Source organism: Ranitomeya imitator, chromosome 10, assembly GCF_032444005.1.
Source record: "Ranitomeya imitator isolate aRanImi1 chromosome 10, aRanImi1.pri, whole genome shotgun sequence".
Taxonomy (NCBI): Eukaryota; Metazoa; Chordata; class Amphibia; order Anura; family Dendrobatidae; genus Ranitomeya; species Ranitomeya imitator.
Genome location: NC_091291.1, coordinates 30,803,894 through 30,829,667, shown reverse-complemented (window position 1 = coordinate 30,829,667; position 25,774 = coordinate 30,803,894). Strand labels below are relative to the sequence as shown.

General features: G+C 45.6%; 1 protein-coding gene across 2 annotated transcripts in view; it reads right to left on the bottom strand.

Moving 5' to 3' along the window:
• Positions 1-353: 353 nt before the first annotated feature.
• TBC1D17 (TBC1 domain family member 17) overlaps positions 354-25,774 on the bottom strand; it is a 59,263-nt gene continuing 33,842 nt past the window's right edge. Inside the window, exons 13-18 of one of the 2 annotated variants that reach the window (XM_069741486.1) lie at positions 23,952-24,051; positions 22,301-22,398; positions 20,668-20,781; positions 9,659-9,745; positions 8,170-8,274; positions 354-554 (exon numbers count right to left, since the gene is read on the bottom strand). In XM_069741486.1, the coding sequence (XP_069597587.1) occupies positions 498-554; positions 8,170-8,274; positions 9,659-9,745; positions 20,668-20,781; positions 22,301-22,398; positions 23,952-24,051 (561 nt within the window). In that variant the 3' untranslated portion in view covers positions 354-497. Of the gene's footprint in view, positions 555-7,497; positions 8,275-9,658; positions 9,746-20,667; positions 20,782-22,300; positions 22,399-23,951; positions 24,052-25,774 lie in introns of those variants that run through there. The other variant, XM_069741484.1, reaches the window with a different exon arrangement.

Genomic DNA, 25,774 nt, shown 5'->3' with positions numbered 1-25,774 from the left:
GTCAGTTTTACCATATATTGAACATGGTACATAAAAAGCTCAAAAAACAATTGTGGAATTGTACTTTTTTGTTTGCCATTTCATCAAACTTCATTATTTTTCTGCCCCTACACTATACGGTAAAATGAATGGTGTCATTCACATTATACGGTAAAATGAATGGTGACCGTCGATCAAAAGTACAACTCGTCCCGCAAAAAAAAACAAGCCTTGATACAGCTATAGGAATGGAAATATAAAAAAATAAATAAAAATAAAATAAAAATTAAAAAAAAAAAGTTATGGCTCTTGGAAGAAGGGGAGGAAAAAAAAAACGTAAAATCGCCGGATAGCAAAGTCAATGCTTCCTAAAGAATTCTGATAATTTCCCGCTCACGGTTCTGATGGTTCACTGCATGAGGACGCACGCTCGTCTTGTTGAGACGACTTTACTTTTAACGCATTTTTTAGAAAGGTGGCCATCATCCGGAGAGGAAGACCGCGAGCCAAGTAACGGGTTATCGTATTTTCTTTTTACAAAAGTGAAGAATAAATTGGCGTCGAGCAAGCGGCACCTGAAAAGTAAAAATGGAGCTTTACGATTAATACTACCGCCTCTTTTCCCCTTTCCCGGATCTATGGAAATATATACATATATGTTTATTAAATACAGAATCCAATTACAAACAGATATAATACACATAGAAAGATAGATACATATGTATAAAAAAAAAAAGTGCCAAGCGGGAAGAAATGGAGAAGTCTTGGGGGGGGATCGGGCCGCCCGTCATCCCATTAGCTGACTCTCCGTTTTGGTTTGTAGACGAGGGTACGTATGAATGATGAATGAGCCGTCTCCTGGGAATTACTGCGCTGCTCGACACTATTCCTTCCCCTCCCCGAGAAGGGCAAACCGCGGCCCGTCCGAACAAAGTGCACGGACGACGGATCATCTCAATTAGCCCAAACGAGACGACCGGTGGCCTTCTATGTACCCCCCACCCACCAAGTCAGCAGAGTTTAATAATCAATATCTGAAAGTCTGACGCTTCGCTTTCCTCCTTCGATAATCAATCTTGCGGCTGACAAGACCCTTTCCAATTACTACATAGTGTAGGACGCAACTTTCTTATACTGGGGTAGCAAAATGACCTCTATAATCATCTTACGACCCTATAAACAGTCACGCTTTCAAAAGTCTTAGGCAGAATTAGAAAAATATAAATTTTTTCGGATACAGCACCACCCTTCGATTGAGGCTGAGCGAGGTATTGCAATAACCGATGAACAAAAGTGCAGACCTTTATAAGCTCCTTTAGAGAGTTTCTCTCATCTCATAAATAGGTAAAAATTTTATTTAAAAAAACTAAGATTTTTAATAAAGAGGTAAATTGAAAAGTTGCTTAGCATATTAATGTTTCTGATGTACTGTTCAATGCCTAGGTCACAGGTCACTAGAGATGAGCGAACACAAACTGTAAAGTTCTGGTTCATACCGGACACCTATAATCCGGTGCGGAACTTAGAACTTCTCCTGGAAGTCCGTTTTACAGTTCGGCAATCCCGGGAATGGGGAGACGGGCAAGATGGGGCAGGGAGGAAAGACGGGAATGGGAGGAGAGAGAGACGGGCGAGACGGGGCGGGGAGGAGAGACGGGAATGGGAGGAGAGAGAGACGGGCGAGACAGGGCGGGAAGGAGAGGAAAGATGGGGCGGGGAGGAGAGAGACGGGTGAGATGGGAATGGGAGGAGAGGAATGACGTGGCGGGGAGGAGAGACAGGCGAGACGGGAATGGGAGGAGAGGAAAGACGGGGCGGGGAGGAGAGAGACGGGCGAGACATAAATGGGAGGGAGATGGGGCAGGGAGGAGAGACGGGGATTGGAGGAGGGATAGACGGGCGAGACATAAATGGGAGGAGAGACGGGCGAGACAGGGCGGGAAGGAGAGGAAAGATGGGGCGGGGAGGAGAGAGACGGGCGAGACGGGAATGGGAGGAGAGGAATGACGGGGCGGGGAGGAGAGACAGGCGAGACGGGAATGGGAGGAGAGGAAAGACGGGGCGGGGAGGAGAGAGACGGGCGAGACATAAATGGGAGGGAGATGGGGCAGGGAGGAGAGACGGGGATTGGAGGAGGGATAGACGGGCGAGACATAAATGGGAGGGGAGAGACGGGCGAGACAGGGCGGGAAGGAGAGGAAAGACGGGGTGGGGGAGGAGAGAGACGGGCGAGACGGGAATGGGAGGAGAGGAATGACGGGGCGGGGAGGAGAGACGGGAATGGGAGGAGAGGAAAGACGGGGCGGGGAGGAGAGAGACGGGCGAGACGGGGATGGGAGGAGGGAGAGACGGGTGAGATGGGAATGGGAGGAAAGACGGGTTGGGGAGAGACGAAGATGGGAGGAGAGACGGGCGAGACGGGGATGCGAGGAGAGACGGGCGAGACAAATGGGAGGAGAGGAAAGACGGGCAAGGGAGGAAAGACGGGGCGGGGAGGAGAGAGATGGGGATGGGAGGAGGGAGAGAGGGGCGAGATGGGAATGGGAGGAGAGGAAAGACGGGGCGGGGAGGAGAGAGACGGGCGAGACAGGGATGGGAGGAGAGAGACGGGCGAGAAAGGAATGGGAGGAGTGACGGGAGGGGAGGAAAGACAAGCAAGGGAGAGAAAAGATGGGGGAGAGAGAGACGGGCGAGACGGGGATGGGAGGAGAGGAAAGATGGGGCAGGGAGGAGAGAGACAGGCGAGACAGGGATGGGAGGAGAGGAAAGATGGGGCAGGGAGGAAAGACGAGCGAGATGGGGCGGGGAGGAGAGATGGGTGAGACGGGAATGGGAGGAGAGGAAAGATGGGGCAGGGAGGAAAGAGACGAGCGAGATGGGGCGGGGAGGAGAGATGGGTGAGACGGGAATGGGAGGAGAGGAAAGATGGGGCAGAGAGGAAAGAGACGAGCGAGATGGGGCGGGGAGGAGAGATGGGTGAGACGGGAATGGGAGGAGAGGAAAGATGGGGCAGGGAGGAAAGAGACGAGCGAGATGGGGCGGGGAGGAGAGATGGGTGAGACGGGAATGGGAGGAGAGGAAAGATGGGGCAGGGAAGAAAGACGAGCGAGATGGGGCGGGGAGGAGAGATGGGAGTGACGGGAATGGGAGGAAATACGGGGAGGAGAGAGACGATAGAGACGAGCGAGACGGGGATGGGAGGAGAGAGAGACTGGCGAGACGGGGATGGGAGGAGCAGAAAGACGGGCAAGGGAGGAAAGAGACAGGGGGAGAGAGAGGCGGGCAGGGGAGGGGATAGAAGAGAGACAAAAGAGACCGGAAAGGAGAGGAAAGACAGGGAGGGGAGGAAAGAGGATTGCAAAAAGACAGGTGAGACAGGGAGGAGACAAAGGGAAAGAGGCGGGAAGGAGAGATACGGGAGGGAAGGAAAGAGACGGGGGAGCGAGACGGGCAGGGGAGGAGAGAGACAAAAGAGACGGGGAGGGGAGGAAAGATGGGCATGGGAGGGGAGAAACAGGGAGGGGAGGAAAGAGGGGGTGGATTGCAAAAAGACAGGGAGGGGACGAAAGGAAAGAGACCGGGAAAGGAAGAGAGATGAGCAATATGGGAAAGGAGGAGAGAGACGTGGAGGGGAGGAGAGACGGGCAAGACAGGGAGGGAAGAGACACGGATGGGGAGGAGAGACAGGGACAGTCAGGAAGGAGAGAGAAAGACGGAGATTCAACAATCGGATCCCCATTCATTTCAATGGGGCTCAGGTGCAATTCTGATGCCCGGACCTAACTTTGGACTACATTTCAGTCGAACATGACAAACCCGAAAAGTCCGCTACCGACCACCTCTGCAGCTTAAATCGGCAGTGGCTGCTTTCCAAGGGAAGGAGTGCAGCGCTTTCAAGCTTTTAGCTATAGAGCTTGCAAATGCTGCTCTGATGCTGGTGTGATCCGGCCAGCCTCAGTGTCCCCTCGCTCTAGAAACAAAGCTGGTAGCATGGAAAAGAGGACAGTTTAGGCCTGAACTATCAATATTCAGGAACTCAAACGCCCACCCTTGCAATCCTGAAAAAAAAAATACAGGTACATCCCTTATAAAAAAGGAATTAATCAATGGCAAAAACAGGTGAGTAATAGATTAAAAAAAGCTTAAAAAATAAAAAGAAACAAAACGTGCCTTTACCATTTTCAAGGTAACCGCTTACTGTACATAAGAGCAAATGGTTGTGCAAATTATGTCAAGGGCGGAAGATAAAAAAAAAAAAAAAAGAAAAAGAAAAAAAGGATAAGGCAGGTTCTATATCAACATGCCCAATCCTTTGCTTTCATAAGAGATGTCTGGCCGCAGCTTACTCCTCTCTACCCCTTGGGAAGACATGAACACTCGGTCACGCCCAGGGTGTATACGTATGGAGGGGACGGGAGAAATATCTGTCAGACAAAGCCTCCTGGTGGCAAATATAGAAGGTGTCCGGCCGGCCTAATGCAGCCGAGTGTTGGAACAACTGTATCCTCCCGTCAGGTAAAGAAAAATAAAATTGAGCAAATCCCTCCACTGCCCGGGCTGCCACAACACAATTTACCTGGATTAATGCATTTGAGAAAACCACGCGTCCGGGTGTGTAAAGAAGAAAGCAAGCAGAGAGTATTAAGTGTATTACACAGCCGCAGAACTTTTACCTAGGCAGCGAATAGTCTCCACTGAAGGTAAAAACCGGAGGTCAACTGCTTAAAAATTTTCTTAAAAATGACCTCCTCCACTTTCAGCAGAAAAATGGTGCAAGTCAGAGGTGGAAAGTCCGATGTAGAAAAAACCCCACAACTTATTTCCTCTATTACACCACTTCAGTGCCCGTCCACAATATTCCTGTGCGGATGCAAAAAATAGGCTAATATGTAACTGACCGCTCTCGCACAATCATAACAGAGCATTTCCAAAACGCTAAAAAGAAAAAAAAAAACGGCTGTTAATGAAGGGGTTAACAATGCTTAACAGGAGCCGCCCTGCCGGTCACCCAGCTTTCTCGGGAACAGATTTATTTAGAAAATGGCTTGATGGGAGATTGCAAGTAATAAATTACTAAAACAGAACAAGTCATCCTGGGATTGTCCCACCAGATTTACCACCTGTCTATTAAACGTACAGTGGCTTGAGAAAGTATTCACCCCCTTTGGCTTTTTACCCATTTTGTTGCATTACAACCTGTGTGCAAATATTTTTGTAATCCGATTTGTGTGTGATGCATCAGCAATAAATAGTCTAAAGTTGGTGAAGTGAGGGAAATCTAAGTTAAATTTATGGGATCGAATAACTAAAAATTATGTGTATATGTATTCACCCCTTTTGCTCTGAAGTCCCTAAAATTTTCTGGTGGCACCATGAAGACGAAGGAGATCTCCAACCAACACCATGAAGACCAAGGAGATCTCCAACCAACACCATGAAGACCAAGGAGATCTCCAACCAACACCATGAAGACCAAGGAGATCTCCAACCAAAACCATGAAGACCAAGGAGATCTCCAACCAACACCATGAAGACCAAGGAGATCTCCAACCAACACCATGAAGACCAAGGAGATCTCCAACCAACACCATGAAGACCAAGGAGATCTCCAACCAACACCATGAAGACCAAGGAGATCTCCAAACAACACCATGAAGATCAAGGAGATCTCCAAACAATTCCATGAAGACCAAGGAGATTTCCAAACAACTCCATAAAAAAACAAGGAGATCTCCAAACAACTCCATGAAGACCAAGGAGATCTCCAAACAACTCCATAAAGACCAAGGAGATCTCCAAACAAGTCAGGGATAAAGTTGTTGAGAAGTACCAGTCAGGGTTGAGTTATAAAAATTTTAAAAAAAAATTCCCAAATCTCTGATGATGCCCCGCAAGCACCATCAAATCCATTATCATCAAATGGAAAGAACATGGCACCACAAGAAACCTGCCAAGAGAGGGCTGCCCACCTAAACTATCAGCCTGGGCAAGGTGGGGATTAATCAGGAAAGCAGCATAGAGACCAAAGGTAACCCTGAAGGAGCTGCAGAGTTCCCAAGCAGAGACTGCAGTATCTGTCCATACGACCACAATAACCCATACACTCCATAGAGGTGGCCTTTATGGAAGAGTGGGCAGAAAAAAAGCCTTTGCTTACACACAAAAGTTGTCAGTCTTAGTCTGAGTTTACCAAAAGACATGTGAGAGACTCCTCAAATGTATGGAGGAAAGTGCTGTGGTCAGAGGAGACCAAAATAGAACTTTTTGGCCACCAAGGTAACCGCTATGTCTGGCACCAAACCAACACAGCTCATCACCCCAAGAACACCATCCTCACAGTGAAGCATGATGGTGGCAGCACCATGCTGTGGGGTTGTTTTTCTGCAGCCGGGACAAGAAAAATGGTCAGAGTTGAGGGGAAGATGGATGGTGCAAAATATAGGGATATTCTTGAGCAAAACCTGTTTCAACCTGTCAGTGATTTGAGACTGGAATGGAGGTTCAGCTCCCAACAAGACAATGACCCAAAGCATACTGCTAACATAACACTCGAGTAGTTTAAGGGGAAATGTGCAGATGTTTTGCTGTGACCGAATCACAGCCCAGACCTTAATCGACTTGAAGATCGCTGTTCACCAGAGGAAACCATCTAACCTGAAGGACCTGGAGCAGTTTTGCCTTGAGGAATGGCCAAAAATCCCAGTGGCAAGATGTGGAAAGCTCATAGAGACGTATCCAGTGATTTGCAGCTGGAATTTCCGCAAAAAGAGGCTCTATATAGTAATGACTTTAGGGGGGTGAATAGTTATGCACAGTGAAATTTTCAATTATTTTGTCCTATTTGTTGCTTGTGTCAGAATAAAACATTTTTTTCGGTATGTTCTTTACATGAACTGATGCAAAGGCTCAATAAACACAGTGAAATCCCAGGTTGTGAGGTAGCAAAAGACAAAGAATGACAAGGGAAGAGGGGCGGGGAGTACGTCTGCAAACCAGTATATTAGGGGAAAATCCCCCAACTCAGGACCCCCCTATCCTATAAACTAGACCTGATCTCAGTGGAGGGGCCCCCATTATGCATGGTTTTCACTCTTTACAAACAGCTGCCTAATAAAAGGGGAACACTCCTTATAGGACAAGCCCTTTAATAAAAAAAAACTTAAAGGGGTTGTACCATAAACATCAAGATAATAAATTTAGATTTGCTGCTGAGACCCCCACTGATTCGGGGTCCCAAACTCCCTTTTGTCAATTAAGTGTTATTGAGCACGTGCAACCATTGCTCTTATAGACCGTTAATAGTAGCAGTGGTCGCACATGCTCAGTAATGCAGACAGGGGAAATTGGGCTCTGCTTTCAGTAACAGTGGGGGTCTCAGCAGCCAGACCATGAGCAATCATACATTTATTACCTATCCTGTGCACGGGTGTTGCTTAAAGGACAACCCCTTTAAATGCGTCCATACTCATTGAGTTGGTAGTGTTATAAGACTGGCATTAACCAGGTTTTCTGGTGCAGTTTGTGTTTTTTTTTTTTTTTTTAAGTCCTTTACTCAGCATCCCCTGGTCCAGGGATGATTTTCCCCTGCTTCTCCCGTTGTCGGTTATTGTCTGCGGCCAATCTGTGCGCTCAACGACTGTCAAAGTGATGTTAGCGCTACAGACACCAGGACAGCGGCTGAGATTCAAGATTAGACCTGGGGAGGTTGAGTAAAGCACACTTTTTTTGTTTGTTTTGGGGGACAGGGTTGTTTTTTTTTTAGAAACTGGATAACCCTCTTGAACCCTTGAGGTCTCCTAGCTTAGCCCTTGACCAATATCATCACCCTCTAATACAGGGGCAGCTCACCCTCCACATACTGACGCACGGGGTGGAGATTCCCATGACGGCAGCGCCATGTTACCAGGAGGCACATACTGTAAGATCACGTGCTTGTCTGTCAGTATTCGGTTATGGGTGTTAATAGTACACGTGGGTTATGAGTGAGCACATGACCGGATGACGGTGTCCACGAGTGGCGCGTCGGTACACACAGAGCCGATGTATTAAAGGTCAGTGATGGGTGGCAGCGGGCGAGGATGGTCACGGAGACGGGCTCTGGGAGGTGGTCGTGTCCTCTGTGGGCAGTATTTCGATACTACTGTCTGGCTGGCTGGGGGACACGCTGTCGGTGAGGTCTAGTTCGTGGACCTGGCTCGGAGACAGAGGCTGTGGCGGGCTGGCTGTGTCAGTGCTGGCTGCTGGGCTCTTCACTTCCGCCATCCCGAGCAGCTCTCTAATATTGAGAGGCAATTCCTGCAAATTACAAAAAAAAGATAATTGATGCAATGACATTGCCTAAAATTAACCCAATGGCTCCTGTAAATATTTCTAGAGAAGATAAGACTCTCAAATTACGATGGAAAACCACAAGTGATGAAACCCTGCATGGGGGTATGAGCGGACCCCCAGAGGCCGCGCCGGGGATCTATGTTTAGGCCATATTTCTCCGCTCTGCATTTTCCATCACGATGTCCTTGTGTTAACGCTACATTCACTTCAAGGAGAATTCAGTCCCCAGATTTGGTGGATTATAGAACAGTCTAACAAGGGCGCAGGCACGAGCCGGGTTAAATCCAAAAACGTAAAAAAAGGCGGACTGTGGGTGAGAAGAGGTGGGCGACGTCCATGTGCGGCTCTCGCCTCCGGACTCCAACCCATCCGACGCCATGGGTAACTAGAATGGAAGGTCCATTTACTGTAAATATCTCGGATCGGGGTATCCCTTTACATTACTGCAGCCCTCGAGAGCAGGACAAGGTGTCACTAGGGTCCTCTGCCAAAAAAAAAGTTGTACATCTCCCGCTAGACACTATGTAGACAGGTAAGGTTCCCTGCCAATTCATTATAGAGGCTCAAGTCGTACGATCACCATGTCTCTCCCTCTAAAATATATATAGGCACAGATAGTGCTACCTCCATGTTTCTACTTGAAAATTATATAGGCACAGACAGTGCCGCCTCCATGTCTCCCCCTGTAAATGATGTATATACAGTACTCCACGCCTCTACCTACACATTTTCTAGGCACAGACAGAGCCAACAATATCGGAGCTTAAGTATTTTTAAGAGAGCAAACTTTTTTTCTTGTTCAGATATTTAAACAATTTTTTCCTCTTTTCTATTCATGATAATTGAACCCTAGCTGATGTTTTTAATTTTTGATTTGCATAATGATATATTTTATATATACATTTCTCCTGTAACTGGGGCTGGTATATTAGCCCCAGTTACAGGGCACATTCACCCTCCTGGCTGCACAGTGAAGCCGATCTGGGTCTGTTAGGACCCTTCAGTTCCTACTCCCTCCTCTCATTCTTATGGGGGTCTTCAGACTCCTCCACGACAGAAGAGGTTAGAGAGATAACAATAGGGAATTTGGATTTTAACACTCGACCCTCCTCGTCTCCGAGATAAGCCGTCAGCAGAGCCATCTAGCAGTTACTTTCTCCTCTGCCCCCATTGAAGAAAAAAAAAAAAAAAAAAAGAACAGCCCCCTTCGATTATTAAGGGAAACAATATCTGTGATCCTTTTATACTACAGAGTCAGAACTCGTCTAATAAAAGGCCAGGGCTGGTAAATGGGAGGCGATGGAGAGGTCAACAAAGCACCGGGAGCAGCAATAACCCCTGTACTCACCGGACATTGTGCTAGCTGCTGATTCAGGGCTTCGGCCCGACACAGAATGTCCTCCACGCTCATCTTCATGGTCAGCTCATTAATGTGCTGAACAGGAGCAAAGACAACAGTGTAAGAAAAAAGAAAAAAAATCAGTAAAGCAAAGTGGACGGAAGCAATAAATATATAAAGAGGGATAAATTATACTCCTGATAGCAGAAAACGGTAAATAATGGAGAGATCGTTATGACGCTCAATTATTTTAATGTAGGCAAGAAGTTAACATACCGTTCGTTATACAGTCTTCAATGCTCGAGACTTGTACGAAGAGGACGTCCCAATGTCGCCTTTACAAAGGTGTCCAAATCAACCCCACCCTCCCTATGGACTCTTATCCCTATATATGTATACTAGCTGAAGAGCCCGGCGTTGCCTGGGCATAGTAAATATCTGTGGTTAGTTATAGCACCTCACTTCTCTTATTTTCCCCCTCACTCCTCTCATGCCCCCCTAACACTTGTCATTTCGACCTCACATCTGTCATTTTCCCTCACTCCACTATTTTCCCTCACTCCTCTCATTTTGCACTCACACCTTTTCATTTTCACCTCACTCCTCTCATTTTCCCCTCACACCTCTCATTTTCCCCTCAGTATATACATGTTTGTCATCTCCCTTATATAGTATACACCTGTATGTCATCTCCTGTATATAGTATATACCTGTATGTCATCTCCCCTGTAAATAGTGTATATACCTACTGTATGTCATCTCCTCCTGTATATAGTATATACCTGTGTCATCTCCCCTGTATATAGTATATATGTGTGTGTTATCTCCTCCTGTATATAGTTATATTCCTGTGTGTCATCTCCTCCTGTATATAGTATATATCTGTGTGTCATCTCCTCCTGTATTAGACCTCGTTCACATGTTATTTGCTCAGTATTTTTACCTCAGTATTTGTAAGATAAATTGGCAGCCTGATAAATCCCCAGCCAACAGGAAGCCCTCCCCCTGGCAGTATATATTAGCTCACACATACACATAATAGACAGGTCATGTAACATAACATAGTAACATAGTAGCATAGTTAGTAAGGCCGAGAAAAGACATTTGTCCATCCAGTTCAGCCTATATTCCATCATAATAAATCCCCAGATCTACGGCCTTCTACAGAACCTAATAATTGTATGATACAATATTGTTCTGCTCCAGGAAGACATCCAGGCCTCTCTTGAACCCCTCGACTGAGTTCGCCATCACCACCTCCTCAGGCAAACAATTCCAGATTCTCACTGCCCTAACAGTAAAGAATCCTCTTCTATGTTGGTGGAAAAACCTTCTCTCCTCCAGACGCAAAGAATGCCCCCTTGTGCCCGTCACCTTCCTTAGTATAAACAGATCCTCAGCGAGATATTTGTATTGTCCCCTTATATACTTATACATGGTTATTACATCGCCCCTCAGTCGTCTTTTTTCTAGACTAAATAATCCTAATTTCGCTAATCTATCTGGGTATTGTAGTTCTCCCATCCCCTTTATTAATTTTGTTGCCCTCCTTTGTACTCTCTCTAGTTCCATTATATCCTTCCTGAGCACCGGTGCCCAAAACTGGACACAGTACTCCATGTGCGGTCTAACTAGGGATTTGTACAGAGGCAGTATAATGCTCTCATCATGTGTATCCAGACCTCTTTTAATGCACCCCATGATCCTGTTTGCCTTGGCAGCTGCTGCCTGGCACTGGCTGCTCCAGGTAAGTTTATCATTAACTAGGATCCCCAAGTCCTTCTCCCTGTCAGATTTACCCAGTGGTTTCCCGTTCAGTGTGTAATGGTGATATTGATTCCTTCTTCCCATGTGTATAACCTTACATTTATCATTGTTAAACCTCATCTGCCACCTTTCAGCCCAAGTTTCCAACTTATCCAGATCCATCTGTAGCAGAATACTATCTTCTCTTGTATTAACTGCTTTACATAGTTTTGTATCATCTGCAAATATCGATATTTTACTGTGTAAACCTTCTACCAGATCATTAATGAATATGTTGAAGAGAACAGGTCCCAATACTGACCCCTGCGGTACCCCACTGGTCACAGCGACCCAGTTAGAGACTATACCATTTATAACCACCCTCTGCTTTCTATCACTAAGCCAGTTACTAACCCATTTACACACATTTTCCCCCAGACCAAGCATTCTCATTTTGTGTACCAACCTCTTGTGCGGCACGGTATCAAACGCTTTGGAAAAATCGAGATATACCACGTCCAATGACTCACCGTGGTCCAGTCTATAGCTTACCTCTTCATAAAAACTGATTAGATTGGTTTGACAGGAGCGATTTCTCATAAACCCATGCTGATATGGAGTTAAACAGTTATTCTCATTGAGATAATCCAGAATAACATCCCTCAGAAACCCTTCAAATATTTTACCAACAATAGAGGTTAGACTTACTGGCCTATAATTTCCAGGTTCACTTTTAGAGCCCTTTTTGAATATTGGCACCACATTTGCTATGCGCCAGTCCTGCGGAACAGACCCTGTCGCTATAGAGTCCCTAAAAATAAGAAATAATGGTTTATCTATTACATTACTTAGTTCTCTTAGTACTCGTGGGTGTATGCCATCCGGACCCGGAGATTTATCTATTTTAATCTTATTTAGCCGATTTCGCACCTCTTCTTGGGTTAGATTGGTGACCCTTAATATCGGGTTTTCATTGTTTCTTGGGATTTCACCTAGCATTTCATTTTCCACCGTGAATACCGTGGAGAAGAAGGTGTTTAATATGTTAGCTTTTTCCTCGTCATCTACAACCATTCTTTCCTCACTATTTTTTAAGGGGCCTACATTTTCAGTTTTTATTCTTTTACTATTGATATAGTTGAAGAACAGTTTGGGATTAGTTTTACTCTCCTTAGCAATGTGCTTCTCTGTTTCCTTTTTGGCAGCTTTAATTAGTTTTTTAGATAAAGTATTTTTCTCCCTTTAGTTTTTTAGAGCTTCAATGGTGCCATCCTGCTTTAGTAGTGCAAATGCTTTCTTTTTACTGTTAATTGCCTGTCTTACTTCTTTGTTTAGCCACATTGGGTTTTTCCTATTTCTAGTCCTTTTATTCCCACAAGGTATAAACCGCTTACACTGCCTATTTAGGATGTTCTTAAACATTTCCCATTTATTATCTGTATTCTTATTTCTGAGGATATTGTCCCAGTCTACCAGATTTAGGGCATCTCTAAGCTGGTCAAACTTTGCCTTCCTAAAGTTCAATGTTTTTGTGACTCCCTGACAAGTCCCCCTAGTGAAAGACAGGTGAAACTGCACAATATTGTGGTCGCTATTTCCTAAATGCCCAACCACCTGCAGATTTGTTATTCTGTCAGGTCTATTAGATAGTATTAGGTCTAAAAGTGCTGCTCCTCTGGTTGGATTCTGCACCAATTGTGAAAGATAATTTTTCTTGGTTATTAGTAGAAACCTGTTGCCTTTATGGGTTTCACAGGTTTCTGTTTCCCAGTTAATATCCGGGTAGTTAAAGTCCCCCATAACCAGGACCTCATTATGGGTTGCAGCTTCATCTATCTGCTTTAGAAGTAGACTTTCCATGCTTTCTGTTATATTTGGGGGTTTGTAACAGACCCCAATGAGAATTTTGTTACCATTTTTCCCTCCATGAATTTCAACCCATATGGACTCGACATCCTCATTCCCTTCGCTAATATCCTCCCTTAAAGTGGACTTTAGACAAGACTTTACATAGAGACAAACCCCTCCTCCTCTCCGATTTTTACGATCCTTTCTAAACAGACTGTAACCCTGTAAGTTAACTGCCCAGTCATAGCTTTCATCTAACCATGTCTCGGTTATTCCCACTATGTCAAAGTTACCTGTAGATATTTCTGCTTCTAGTTCTTCCATCTTGTTTGTCAGGCTTCTGGCGTTTGCGAGCATGCAGTTTAGAGGATTTTTTTGATACATAGTTTTGTATCATCTGCAAATATCGATATTTTACTGTGTAAACCTTCTACCAGATCATTAATGAATATGTTGAAGAGAACAGGTCCCAATACTGACCCCTGCGGTACCCCACTGACAGACAGCTGCCGTATTTCCAATATGGTACATTTGTTGCTCTTGTAGTTTGTCTGCTTATTAATCAGATTTTTATTTTTGAAGGATAATACCAGACTTGTGTGTGTTTTAGGGCGAGTTTCATGTGTCAAGTTGGGTGTGCTGAGTTGCGTGTGGCGACATGCATGTAGCGACTTTTGTGAGATGAGTTTTGTGTGGCGACATGCGTGTAGCAACTTTTTGTGTCGAGTTGCATGTGACAGGTTAGTGTAGCAAGTTGTGTGCAGCAAATTTTGCGCATGGCGAGTTTTGCGCGTGGCGAGTTTTATGTGTGGTGCGTTTTGAGTATGTGCAAGCTTTGTGTGAGACAACTTTTGCATGTGTTGCAACTTTTGTGCATGTGGCAATTTTTCCGCGCGTGGCGAGTTTTCCATGAGGTGAGTTTTGCACGTGTGGTGAGTTTTGCGTGAGCCTAGTTTTGCATGTGGCGAGTTTTGCGCGTGGCGAGTTTTGAGCGGCGACTTTTGTGTTTCGACTTTTATGTGGCGAGGATGGTGTATGTGTGGTGAAATGTGTGCTGAGGGTGGTATATGTGTTCAAGCACGTGGTAGTGTGTGGCGCATTTTGTGTGTGTGTTCATAGCCCCGTGTGTGGTGAGTATCCCATGTCGGGGCCCCACCTTAGCAACTGTACGGTATATACTCTTTGGTGCCATTGCTCCCACTCTTTAAGTCCCCCTTGTTCACATCTGGTAGCTGTCAATTTGCCTCCAACACTTTTCCTTTCACTTTTTCCCCATTATGTAAATAGGGGCAAAATTGTTTGGTGAATTGGAACGCACGGGGTTAAAATTTCGCCTCACAACATAGCCTATGACGCTCTCAGGGTCCAGACGTGTGACTGTGCAAAATTTTGTGGCTGTAGCTGCGACGGTGCAGATGCCAATCCCGGACATACACACATACATACATACATACATACATACATACATACATACATACATACACACACACATTCAGCTATATATATTAGACCAGCTGTTTCCAGCTAGCTAACGCTCGGCATGCTCATTGATATCTAATTAACGCTGCTGGTGATTATGCAATTAAATGTACGTTTACCTTGGCTGAAGTGGTTGAATTGCTGCGTGTGGTAATGTGGGGAGTCAGAGCCTTGTGTGGTAATGTGGGGGACGGAGCCTCGTGTGGTAATGTGTGTGGACGGAGCATCGTGTGGTAATGTGTGAGGACGGAGCCTCGTGTGGTAATGTGTGAGGACGGAGCCTCGTGTGGTAATGTGTGAGGACGGAGCCTCGTGTGGTAATGTGTGAGGACGGAGCCTCGTGTGGTAATGTGTGAAGACGGAGCCTCGTGTGGTAATGTGGGGACGGAGCCTCGTGTAGTAATGTGGGAGGACGGAGCCTCGTGTGGTAATGTGTGTGGAAGGAGCCTCGTGTGGTAATGTGTGTGGACGGAGCCTCGTGTGGTAATGTGTGAGGACGGAGCCTCGTGTGGTAATGTGTGAGGACGGAGCCTCGTGTGGTAATGTGTGAGGACGGAGCCTCGTGTAGTAATGTGTGAGGACGGAGCCTCGTGTGGTAATGTGGGGGACGGAGCCTCGTGTAGTAATGTGTGAGGACGGAGCCTCGTGTGGTAATGTGTGAGGACGGAGCCTCGTGTGGTAATGTGGGGACGGAGCCTCGTGTAGTAATGTGGGAGGACGGAGCCTCGTGTGGTAATGTGTGTGGAAGGAGCCTCGTGTGGTAATGTGTGTGGACGGAGCCTCGTGTGGTAATGTGTGAGGACGGAGCCTCGTGTGGTAATGTGTGAGGACGGAGCCTCGTGTGGTAATGTGTGAGGACGGAGCCTCGTGTGGTAATGTGTGAGGACGGAGCCTCGTGTGGTAATGTGTGTGGAAGGAGCCTCGTGTGGTAATGTGTGTGGACGGAGCCTCGTGTGGTAATGTGTGTGGACGGAGCCTCGTGTGGTAATGTGTGTGGAAGGAGCCTCGTGTGGTAATGTGTGTGGACGGAGCCTCGTGTGGTAATGTGTGTGGACGGAGCCTCGTGTGGTAATGTGTGGGGACGGAGCCTCGTGTGGTAATGTGTGAGGACGGAGCCTCGTGTAGTAATGTGTGAGGACGGAGCCTCATGTGGTAATGTGTGAGGACGGAGTCTCATGTGGTAATGTGGGGGACGGAGCCTCGTGTAGTAATGTGTGAGGACGGAGCCTCGTGTGGTAATGTGTGAGGACGGAGCCTCGTGCGGTAATGTGTGAGGACGGAGCCTCGTGCAGTAATGTGGGAGGACGGAGCCTCGTGCGGTAATGTGTGTGGAAGGAGCCCCGTGCGGTAATGTGTGTGGACGGAGCCTCGTGCGGTAATGTGTGAGGACGGAGCCTCGTGTGGTAATGTGTGAGGATGGAGCCTCGTGTGGTAATGTGTGTGGAAGGAGCCTCGTGTGGTAATGTGTGTGGAAGGAGCCTCGTGTGGTAATGTGTGAGGACGGAGCCTCGTGTGGTAATGTGTGTGGAAGGAGCCTCGTGTGGTAATGTGTGTGGACGGAGCCTCGTGTGGTAATGTGTGTGGACGGAGCCTCGTGTGGTAATGTGGGGGACGGAGCCTCGTGTAGTAATGTGTGAGGACGGAGCCTCGTGTGGTAATGTGTGAGGACGGAGCCTCGTGTGGTAATGTATGAGGACGGAGCATCATGTGGTAATGTGTGTGGACGGGATTATGTGTGGTAATGGGGAGGGGGACGGGATTATGTGTGATGTGGGGGCGGAGCTACTGTGCATGGGGCGGGATTACAGAGTAATCACAATGCCTCTTATATATTGATATAGATATATATATATATATATATATATATATATATATATATATATATATATATATATATATATATACATACATACACATATTATATACACACATAACCATTTCTTTTCCTGCACTTATAGCCAACTGAGCACCTCCGGTAAAAAATAATCCTCCCGTTAGCTGCCCTTCATAACTAGGACCTTAGAGCTTTCCTTCTTCAAAACTTGACGTCATTCTTTGTGTTTGTACAAGCCAGCTTCTGTATCTCATACAACACTTGGCGCCCGTCCTCACGTCTGTCAGTCACTCGTACATACTGTTTCAACTGGAGCAGAGGCTGCTGTAATCACAGGAACTTTGTAATATACAATACTGTTCTGGTAGCTGCACTTTTTTCCTCTACTAGACACCAGTCACGTTTTTCATAAGCCCGCTAGCCTACATGATACTTGCCACCTTTCCTTCTACCAAACTTCATATCATTCCCGCTGTGTCGCGGTAACAGCTTCTACAACCCCGCCAGCTCACATAACACTTGCCATCCTTAATCGTCTGTTAGTCATTCCATAATACTACATAATATGGAGCAGAGGCTGTTGTAATCACAGGATTTTGTACATATACTACAGTCTCCTTAAACCTACTAGCTCACTTAACACTTGTCACCGCCTCTCTTCTTTTTATAAACACCTGCTAGCTCACATAATATTTATCACCCCTCACTTTCACTAACCGAATTGAAGCAGAGGCTGCTGTAATCACAGGAATTTAATGTATAAAAGAGCTAGAGACCAGTCACGTTCTCCACAAGCCTGCTAGCTCACATGATACTTGCCACTCTTACACCCCTCCTAAATATGTGCTGAGGCTGCTGTAATCACAGGAATTTAATATATAAAAGTGCTAGAGACCAGTAACGTTCTCCACAAGCCTGCTAGCTCACATGATACTTGCCACTCTTACACCCCTCCTAAATATGTGCTGAGGCTGCTGTAATCACAGGAATTTAATATAGAAAAGTGCTAGAGACCAGTCACGTTCTCCACAAGCCTGCTAGGTCACATGATACTTGCCACTCTTACACCCCTCCTAAATATGTGCTGAGGCTGCTGTAATCACAGGAATTTAATATATAAAAGTGCTAGAGACCAGTAACGTTCTCCACAAGCCTGCTAGCTCACATGATACTTGCCACTCTTACACCCCTCCTAAATATGTGCTGAGGCTGCTGTAATCACAGGAATTTAATGTATAAAAGAGCTAGAGACCAGTCACGTTCTCCACAAGCCCGCTAGCTCACATGATACTTGCCACTATTACACCCCTCCTAAATATGTGCTGAGGCTGCTGTAATCACAGGAATTTAATATAGAAAAGTGCTAGAGACCAGTCACGTTCTCCACAAGCCTGCTAGCTCACATGATACTTGCCACTATTACACCCCTCCTAAATATGTGCTGAGGCTGCTGTAATCACAGGAATTTAATATAGAAAAGAGCTAGAGACCAGTCACGTTCTCCACAAGCCTGCTAGCTCACATGATACTTGCCACTCTTACACCCCTCCTAAATATGTGCTGAGGCTGCTGTAATCACAGGAATTTAATATAGAAAAGAGCTAGAGACCAGTCACGTTCTCCACAAGCCTGTTAGCTCACATGATACTTGCCACTCTTACACCCCTCCTAAATGTGCTGAGGCTGCTGTAATCACAGGAATTTAATATATAAAAGAGCTAGAGACCAGTCACGTTCTCCACAAGCCTGCTAGCTCACATGATACTTGCCACTCTTACACCCCTCCTAAATATGTGCTGAGGCTGCTGTAATCACAGGAATGTTATAAAAGTGCTAGAGACCAGTCACGTTCTCCACAAGCCTGCTAGCTCACATGATACTTGCCACTCTTACACCCCTCCTAAATGTGCTGAGGCTGCTGTAATCACAGGAATTTAATATAGAAAAGTGCTAGAGACCAGTCACGTTCTCCACAAGCCTGCTAGCTCACATGATACTTGCCACTCTTACACCCCTCCTAAATATGTGCTGAGGCTGCTGTAATCACAGGAATTTAATGTATAAAAGAGCTAGAGACCAGTCACGTTCTCCACAAGCCCGCTAGCTCACATGATACTTGCCACTATTACACCCCTCCTAAATATGTGCTGAGGCTGCTGTAATCACAGGAATTTAATATATAAAAGTGCTAGAGACCAGTCACGTTCTCCACAAGCCTGCTAGCTCACATGATACTTGCCACTATTACACCCCTCCTAAATATGTGCTGAGGCTGCTGTAATCACAGGAATTTAATATAGAAAAGAGCTAGAGACCAGTCACGTTCTCCACAAGCCTGCTAGCTCACATGATACTTGCCACTCTTACACCCCTCCTAAATATGTGCTGAGGCTGCTGTAATCACAGGAATTTAATATAGAAAAGAGCTAGAAACCAGTCACGTTCTCCACAAGCCTGCTAGCTCACATGATACTTGCCACTCTTACACCCCTCCTAAATGTGCTGAGGCTGCTGTAATCACAGGAATGTTATAAAAGTGCTAGAGACCAGTCACGTTCCCCACAAGCCTGCTAGCCCACATGATACTTGCCACTCTTACACCCCTCCTAAATGTGCTGAGGCTGCTGTAATCACAGGAATTTAATATATAAAAGAGCTAGAGACCAGTCACGTTCTCCACAAGCCCGCTAGCTCACATGATACTTGCCACTCTTACACCCCTCCTAAATATGTGCTGAGGCTGCTGTAATCACAGGAATGTTATAAAAGTGCTAGAGACCAGTCACGTTCTCCACAAGCCTGCTAGCTCACATGATACTTGCCACTCTTACACCCCTCCTAAATATGTGCTGAGGCTGCTGTAATCACAGGAATTTAATATATAAAAGAGCTAGAGACCAGTCACGTTCTCCACAAGCCTGCTAGCCCACATGATACTTGCCACTCATACACCCCTCCTAAATATGTGCTGAGGCTGCTGTAATCACAGGAATGTTATAAAAGTGCTAGAGACCAGTCACGTTCCCCACAAGCCTGCTAGCTCACATGATACTTGCCACTCATACACCCCTCCTAAATATGTGCTGAGGCTGCTGTAATCACCGGAATTTAATTTATTAGCAAGCTTTTTTCTCTATACACATACAGCCAACAAATTAAAGTGGTTTGTGTAAGATACTCAATTTGTATCACTGATATTTCTTTCTCCTTCTCTTTCGGGCCGACATCAGCAGGGTGAAAGTAAAGGTCTGCTTTATTTCTATGCAATTTTGGCACCTAAATTAAGCCAATAAATGGCACTAAAGACAGTTTGCATAAAAAATTTACAAAAAGTCGCATATCTTAAAAAGTTTTTATTCGGATCACTGCATGATCGCTATGTATTCGTATCCTGGAATTAGACACCGGTGCTCTCAGGGACTTCCACCACCGTGTCGGCCCACCCTGGATACATAGCATGTTCCACATCATATAGAAGCATCACAGGTGGAGAGCCCGGGCTCTGCACAAAGCTGCAATCACCTTGCTACATTAATGTATAGAGGAAGTTAAAGCCTGAAGTCTTTCCATACGTCAATTATGCTTTCAGGAGACTCAGTCGGAGAGAAGCTCCTTTCAACTTGACATATGGCGCTTCTTAGCCATTCACATGACAATTAGGTAACCTTACTTATGGCCTGCTGACTCGCATGTCAGCAGATCTACAGAGTAAGTGGTCTACACTAAAGACGAGCTCAAATCAATCAGCACCGGGGAGACCATTAACGCACACGAAGGTATTTAGGAGGGTTGATACTAGTGATGAGCGAACGTGCTCCGATAAGGTGTTATCTGAGCATGCTCCTGTGCCAACCGAGTGTCTTCGGTGTGCTCAAAAAATACGTTCGAGTCTCCACGGCTGTCCGACAGGAGTTTTCAATGAAAAGTTGTCCTATCCAAAGGATCAGTGTACTCAGTCATCTCTGGTGGCTTCATGGAGAACGAATGGAGCGGCACTCCGCATGATCCATTCGAACTGATCCGGTGATCTGTGGGGGGGGTCTCAGCGGTCCAACCCCCCTCTGATAACTTCTTATTACCGGAATATCCCTTTAAGCCCGTTGTCACTTACTTTAAGGATCTCATTGAAGCCATAGTTGGAGTTCATTAATGCCTCCCGCTCCAAGTCAAGAATGCCACACGCGATGAGAAGGTGGAAGTTCGGTAGTAACCCCGTCCAGAGCACCTGGATGCAAACACAAACCGGTGGAAAAAGGGTCTCCTGTACATGATTATTATTATTATTATTCTAAAGGATCTGAACTAGGATGAAATTTGGCATCACTAATTGTCTGTAGATTTTCTCACCGAACATCTGATATGTGGGAAGCATAAGGCTGTTCAGAGCGATTCCCGCATCGTGACGGAAAAGATGAACAAAAATAATCTGCGGACGCCGACAACAGGCTTTCTAACCACTGACCGCACATCATGTCATGGCTCTGTATACTGTACTGTGAGGGGTTAAAAGACCGCGGTAATAGCGAGGGTCCTTTATTCCATATCAATGTTCACTAGCCAAAATAACGCACACAGGCTACTAACCATCTTCCTGATAACATCTTACAAGACAGGGGTCTTCTGAGATGGTATCATTGTGTGTGCAGTCATGGGGGTCCTTGCTAGCATCACATCAGGGGACCACAATACCAAATCCATAGATATCATAATGATATCACTATGGGGGACAACCAGTATACGATGTGACGCAGCAACAGACTCCATAGAGAAGACATGAATTAAGGGGATATGCCATTAATCTGTCACTAGGGCAGCACGGTGGCGCAATGGTTAGCACTGCAGCCTTGCAGCGCTGGGGTCCTGGGTTCAAACCCCACCACGGACAACACCTGCAAGGAGTTTGTACATTCTCTCCATGTTGCGTGGGTTTCCTCCGGGTACTCCGGTTTCCTCCCACGGGCAACACGGATCAGAGCCGCCTGCGCCATTGCAGCTGGGAACTATAGCGAGAGACCTGCCCGTCAACACGCATCCTCTGACCCAGCCTCTCCCCAGTTGATTGACAGGTCTATCCCATATGCGTGTACATCAGGAGAGACCTGTCAATCAACTAGATTGATGCGGGGAGAAGCCGCGCCGAGGGGCGCTCTTCAAACTACGCTTTCTCTGAAATTCGGCGGCGTTTCAGAGAAAGACGTACCAGGCTGGAATTGCACAGTCAGGCTTTGATTCCTGCTGCCGACAGTTCGGACAGTGAGATTCCTTATAGCGTCTTATAGATGCATCTCGTAAAGCTGCACCTCTGTAAGGAGCCGGGATGCCGTGACCACGGTGTCCAAGCGGAGAGACGGCCAGGTGGGTGCATGGTTCTCTCCCTTCATTCATGGGAGTTACAGGATCATCCTTGCAGAATCATGGTCGCCTCTCCATTCATTCTTACCTGCATCCAGGCAAGGACAGGTGCCAGAAGACCCACAAATATCTCATGAACTGGGGTCCCCTGACACCATTCCAGCCTGGTGAATAAATGGAGAGGTGGGCATTTACAGACGAGGCTTTCTCCATTCACTGCACATTTACTCCTAAGAAGGGAAGGAAGAGCCCAACGTGTGGCCACGTCTCCATTCATTCCCCTCTAGGATGTATCAGCCAGGAGCCGTGGGACCCCCACTATTCTCACAGAGGTGGGACCTGCATCTATCAGACATTTAAGAACATACTGTATTCATGTCACTGGTGCTCACCTCCCATAACAGAAGGATATCCTGAAAGGAGAATTCCCGCTTGAACCAGATGAGAAGCCATCGGAAACAGAAACTTAGATTTCCAGATTCTTTGGAATCTAAAAAGGTTAAAAAAAAAAGTTGAAAATAAACATGACTTTCATCATTGGTGGAACGGTGATGTGATGAATATGGCGGCACAAGATAGATGGTTGACTGCCATCATGGTGTATCTACTCCGTAATGGTGCAAGCATTGTTCCCACAGAGTAATATGATGCCGGATCCATTTATCTACCTCCAGACCACACAAAGACTTTAAAATGTCAGGCTGGTCCACGCTGTACTTTGTACTGACGTTCTAAAACGTCACTGCAAGGTAAAACGGGAGAAGGGAGGTGTCTGTCAGACACAGCCAGACTCCCAGCAGAGAAGGTTTGGTACCACCTCGCTGAACAAGTGCTTTATGTACAGTACAGAAAGCATCGACAACTCTTCCTTCTCTGGACCCAGCGATCGAGTGATCACCGGGTGTAGGGAGAGAGCATAAGCTGTGGGTTCCTAGGAGATCCAGCCAGTCAGCTTTGCTATGCATGCAGGAGGCTGATTTTCCCCTGTAACTGGGAGCTAATATACAAGTTAAAGGGGAAATCATAATTAGAGAGAGAGAGAGAGAGAAATTTAAAATATTGAATTACCCTTTAAAGGAATTGTATTTTGATTAAAAAAAATTAATAAAAATAGGTAATAATAAAAATATCAAAAGTTAGGCCCGTATGTTATGAAAAAAAAGATGCAAAAATTGAGTGTCCACAGGAAAAAAAAAAAAATTACACAAAAAATTATTAAAAAAAAAACAAAAAATAAAACTAATGTGCCTGATCAGGAATGGGGAAAAATGGAATGCTCTCGAACTAGATAAAGAAATTCAATAGTAATCCATCAACAGAATAAAAGAATGTAGGAAATTATTTAAAAAAATAAAAATAATAATAATAATGAATAATAATAATAACAATAACAACAATAATAGTAATAATAATAATAATAATAATAATAAAAAGTGTAATAAGCCAGTATAAAATAATTATTAAGCGGACGTTGAAAAAAAAAAAAAAAAAAACAATAAGCCTACAAATAAGACTCAATTTAACAGGTTATATAATGTAAACATACAGTATAAAAAGTTAAAAAAACAAAAATTAAAACATCCAGGTTGTTCTATATCAGCGCCTCTTAAAAGATTAACCAATTCTCCTGCATACAAGGCGGTATACAGCCACTTCAATAAGTGTGCGTGCGTACGTGCGTGCGTGGTGGAAACCTTATGACTACAGAAATGCAGATAGGTTAAAAAAAAAAATAATAAAAAGTTGAGTTTGTCATGATGTCTTGCATTTCTACCTCTGGATGTACTGTCGAGGTAGCTGTACAATTGCATCTCAGTTGACTTCAATGGGAGTTATGAAAATAGTCGAGCACGACCATGAAAAAACTGCGTTCACAAGGGATCGAACCCTGACTGTGAGCCCTCAAAAGCATTCTAAAGAGGTCTAGAACTCCACCGCACCCCCGAAAATGTATTCTGCCCTGATTAGACCCCTGTACTGCTGTGAATGGTCTTCAATCCCCTCCCGGGGCTATAGGTGCATATAACAGACTGGAATACGAACCCAGGAAATCACAGAGCGCCGGGTCCAGGACTCGCAGCAGAAGGTTGAGCTGGGACAGCTGTCTCTTCATACTTTCCTGGCTCTCTTCAAAGTTGTGGTGCTGAGATGCAGGAGAAACAAATCAATGCATTGATCAAGCGGCTGCGCTCTCTGAGGACGGGCCGCACCGAGCGGTAACAGCCGCTGTCAGCAAATACTCGCCACTTATACATGGAGGAGAATTCCTTTAGACGGACATCAATGGGCACACGGCAATTAAGAGACCGGTAATATGGGCTCTGAAGTCCTCACCTGGTTTCAGATGAAGAAGACTTCTCCAATGAAGGACCAAAGAACAGTCCTAGGTTTGTGCCCACTGGAGTTTCCAAGTGGACGCAAAAAGTTTTAGAAAACTTTTTGAGTTGGTCTGGGTGCAGAGACCCCACCGACTGCTAAAAGAGTCCCACCGATTATAGTCTTCTGACAAGTCTCTGTGCAGCTATACTTTAACCTCTTCATGACCTGGCAATTGTTTTTCCCAGCTTTACGTTTATTTTTTTTTTTTCTCCAAAACTTTTTTTTTTTCTCCTAGCAACATACCCATATGAGGGCTTGTTTTTTTGTTTAAGGAGGGAGGAAGGAGTTGTACTTTTGAATGTCATTCATTTTAAACAATTAATGTAGTATGGGGCAAAACATTATTATTATTTATTTTTTTTTTAAAGTGAAATGGTGAAAGTAAAAAAAAAAAAAAAAAAAAAAAAAACAACTGGCAACAACATGACTCTTTGAGCCAGTTACATTGTGAAGTTTGTTTCTAGAATTAAGTAACAAAAAAAATGTAAATTTGTAAAAGAAAGAAAAATCAAAAAACAAAACAATTAATTTGTTTCCGTTCGTCTCATTGTCTCCTCCCCAGCAGACTATACCTCTCCTGCCAGCCTGAGGCTTCCTAAGTTTAGTATAGCGTCAGCGGGAGGCAAGGTCTGACTCAGGCTGGTCCTAGATTAGGCGTTAACCATTTCTCTTTCTTGTGTATCAGATGGATGTCCTAGGTTAACGGACTGCAATCCGTTTCACCAACGTAGCGAAGGGGTACAGGCTGCAATTGCTCAGTCCGTATCCCCTCGCATCAAAGGACCTTGATACAGTCTGTGTAGGCACTGGAGCGGAGGGCTGTAAGCCAACGAGCTCTTGCCGCCACCCCACATAGCCGGAGCAGAAGATAAAAGGATCTGTAGCTTCAGGACACGCAACTATAACCCTGTCGTGGGTCCTTTTTTCCTCCTCCTCCTATTCCTTTTTTCGGGGTGGTAGCTTCTGAAGAGGGCATGGCTCAGGAGAAGAAAAGGAGTTATGGAGGCACCTTTCCTTGCCATCCAAGATGCAAGCATTTTCTTGGGAGGTCCTTTCTGCTTCCTGTGGTTTGGGCTTTATTTTCTCGGAGTATTCAACCTTGGGCCTCTCAGATCTCAGATCCGCTCTCTCCCAGTGCGGTCAATTTATCCGTCCCTCGGCAGGACATGACCACACAAATTAACTTGACTGTACTCAGAATGAGTCTGATCTTTTAACCGGCGTCTTCTCATTTTTAGGTCATGTCGCACAAGCGAGCCATACGGCATGTCCACTTCCTAGGACACATGCTTCTTCAGAGATGAGTTAGTCAGGCTGAGACAGTCCATTACATAGGCATTGTAGCGACTTGATTTTCTCAGCAGCCCAACACCACAAGCAAGACCTTTTTCTATGGCTGGCCACGAGGGCAATCCAGTTGGCACCAGGATCACTATCCAGGATGAGTCACTGTCTAGCGGATACCGCTTGGTAGGTAGCTTGCACAC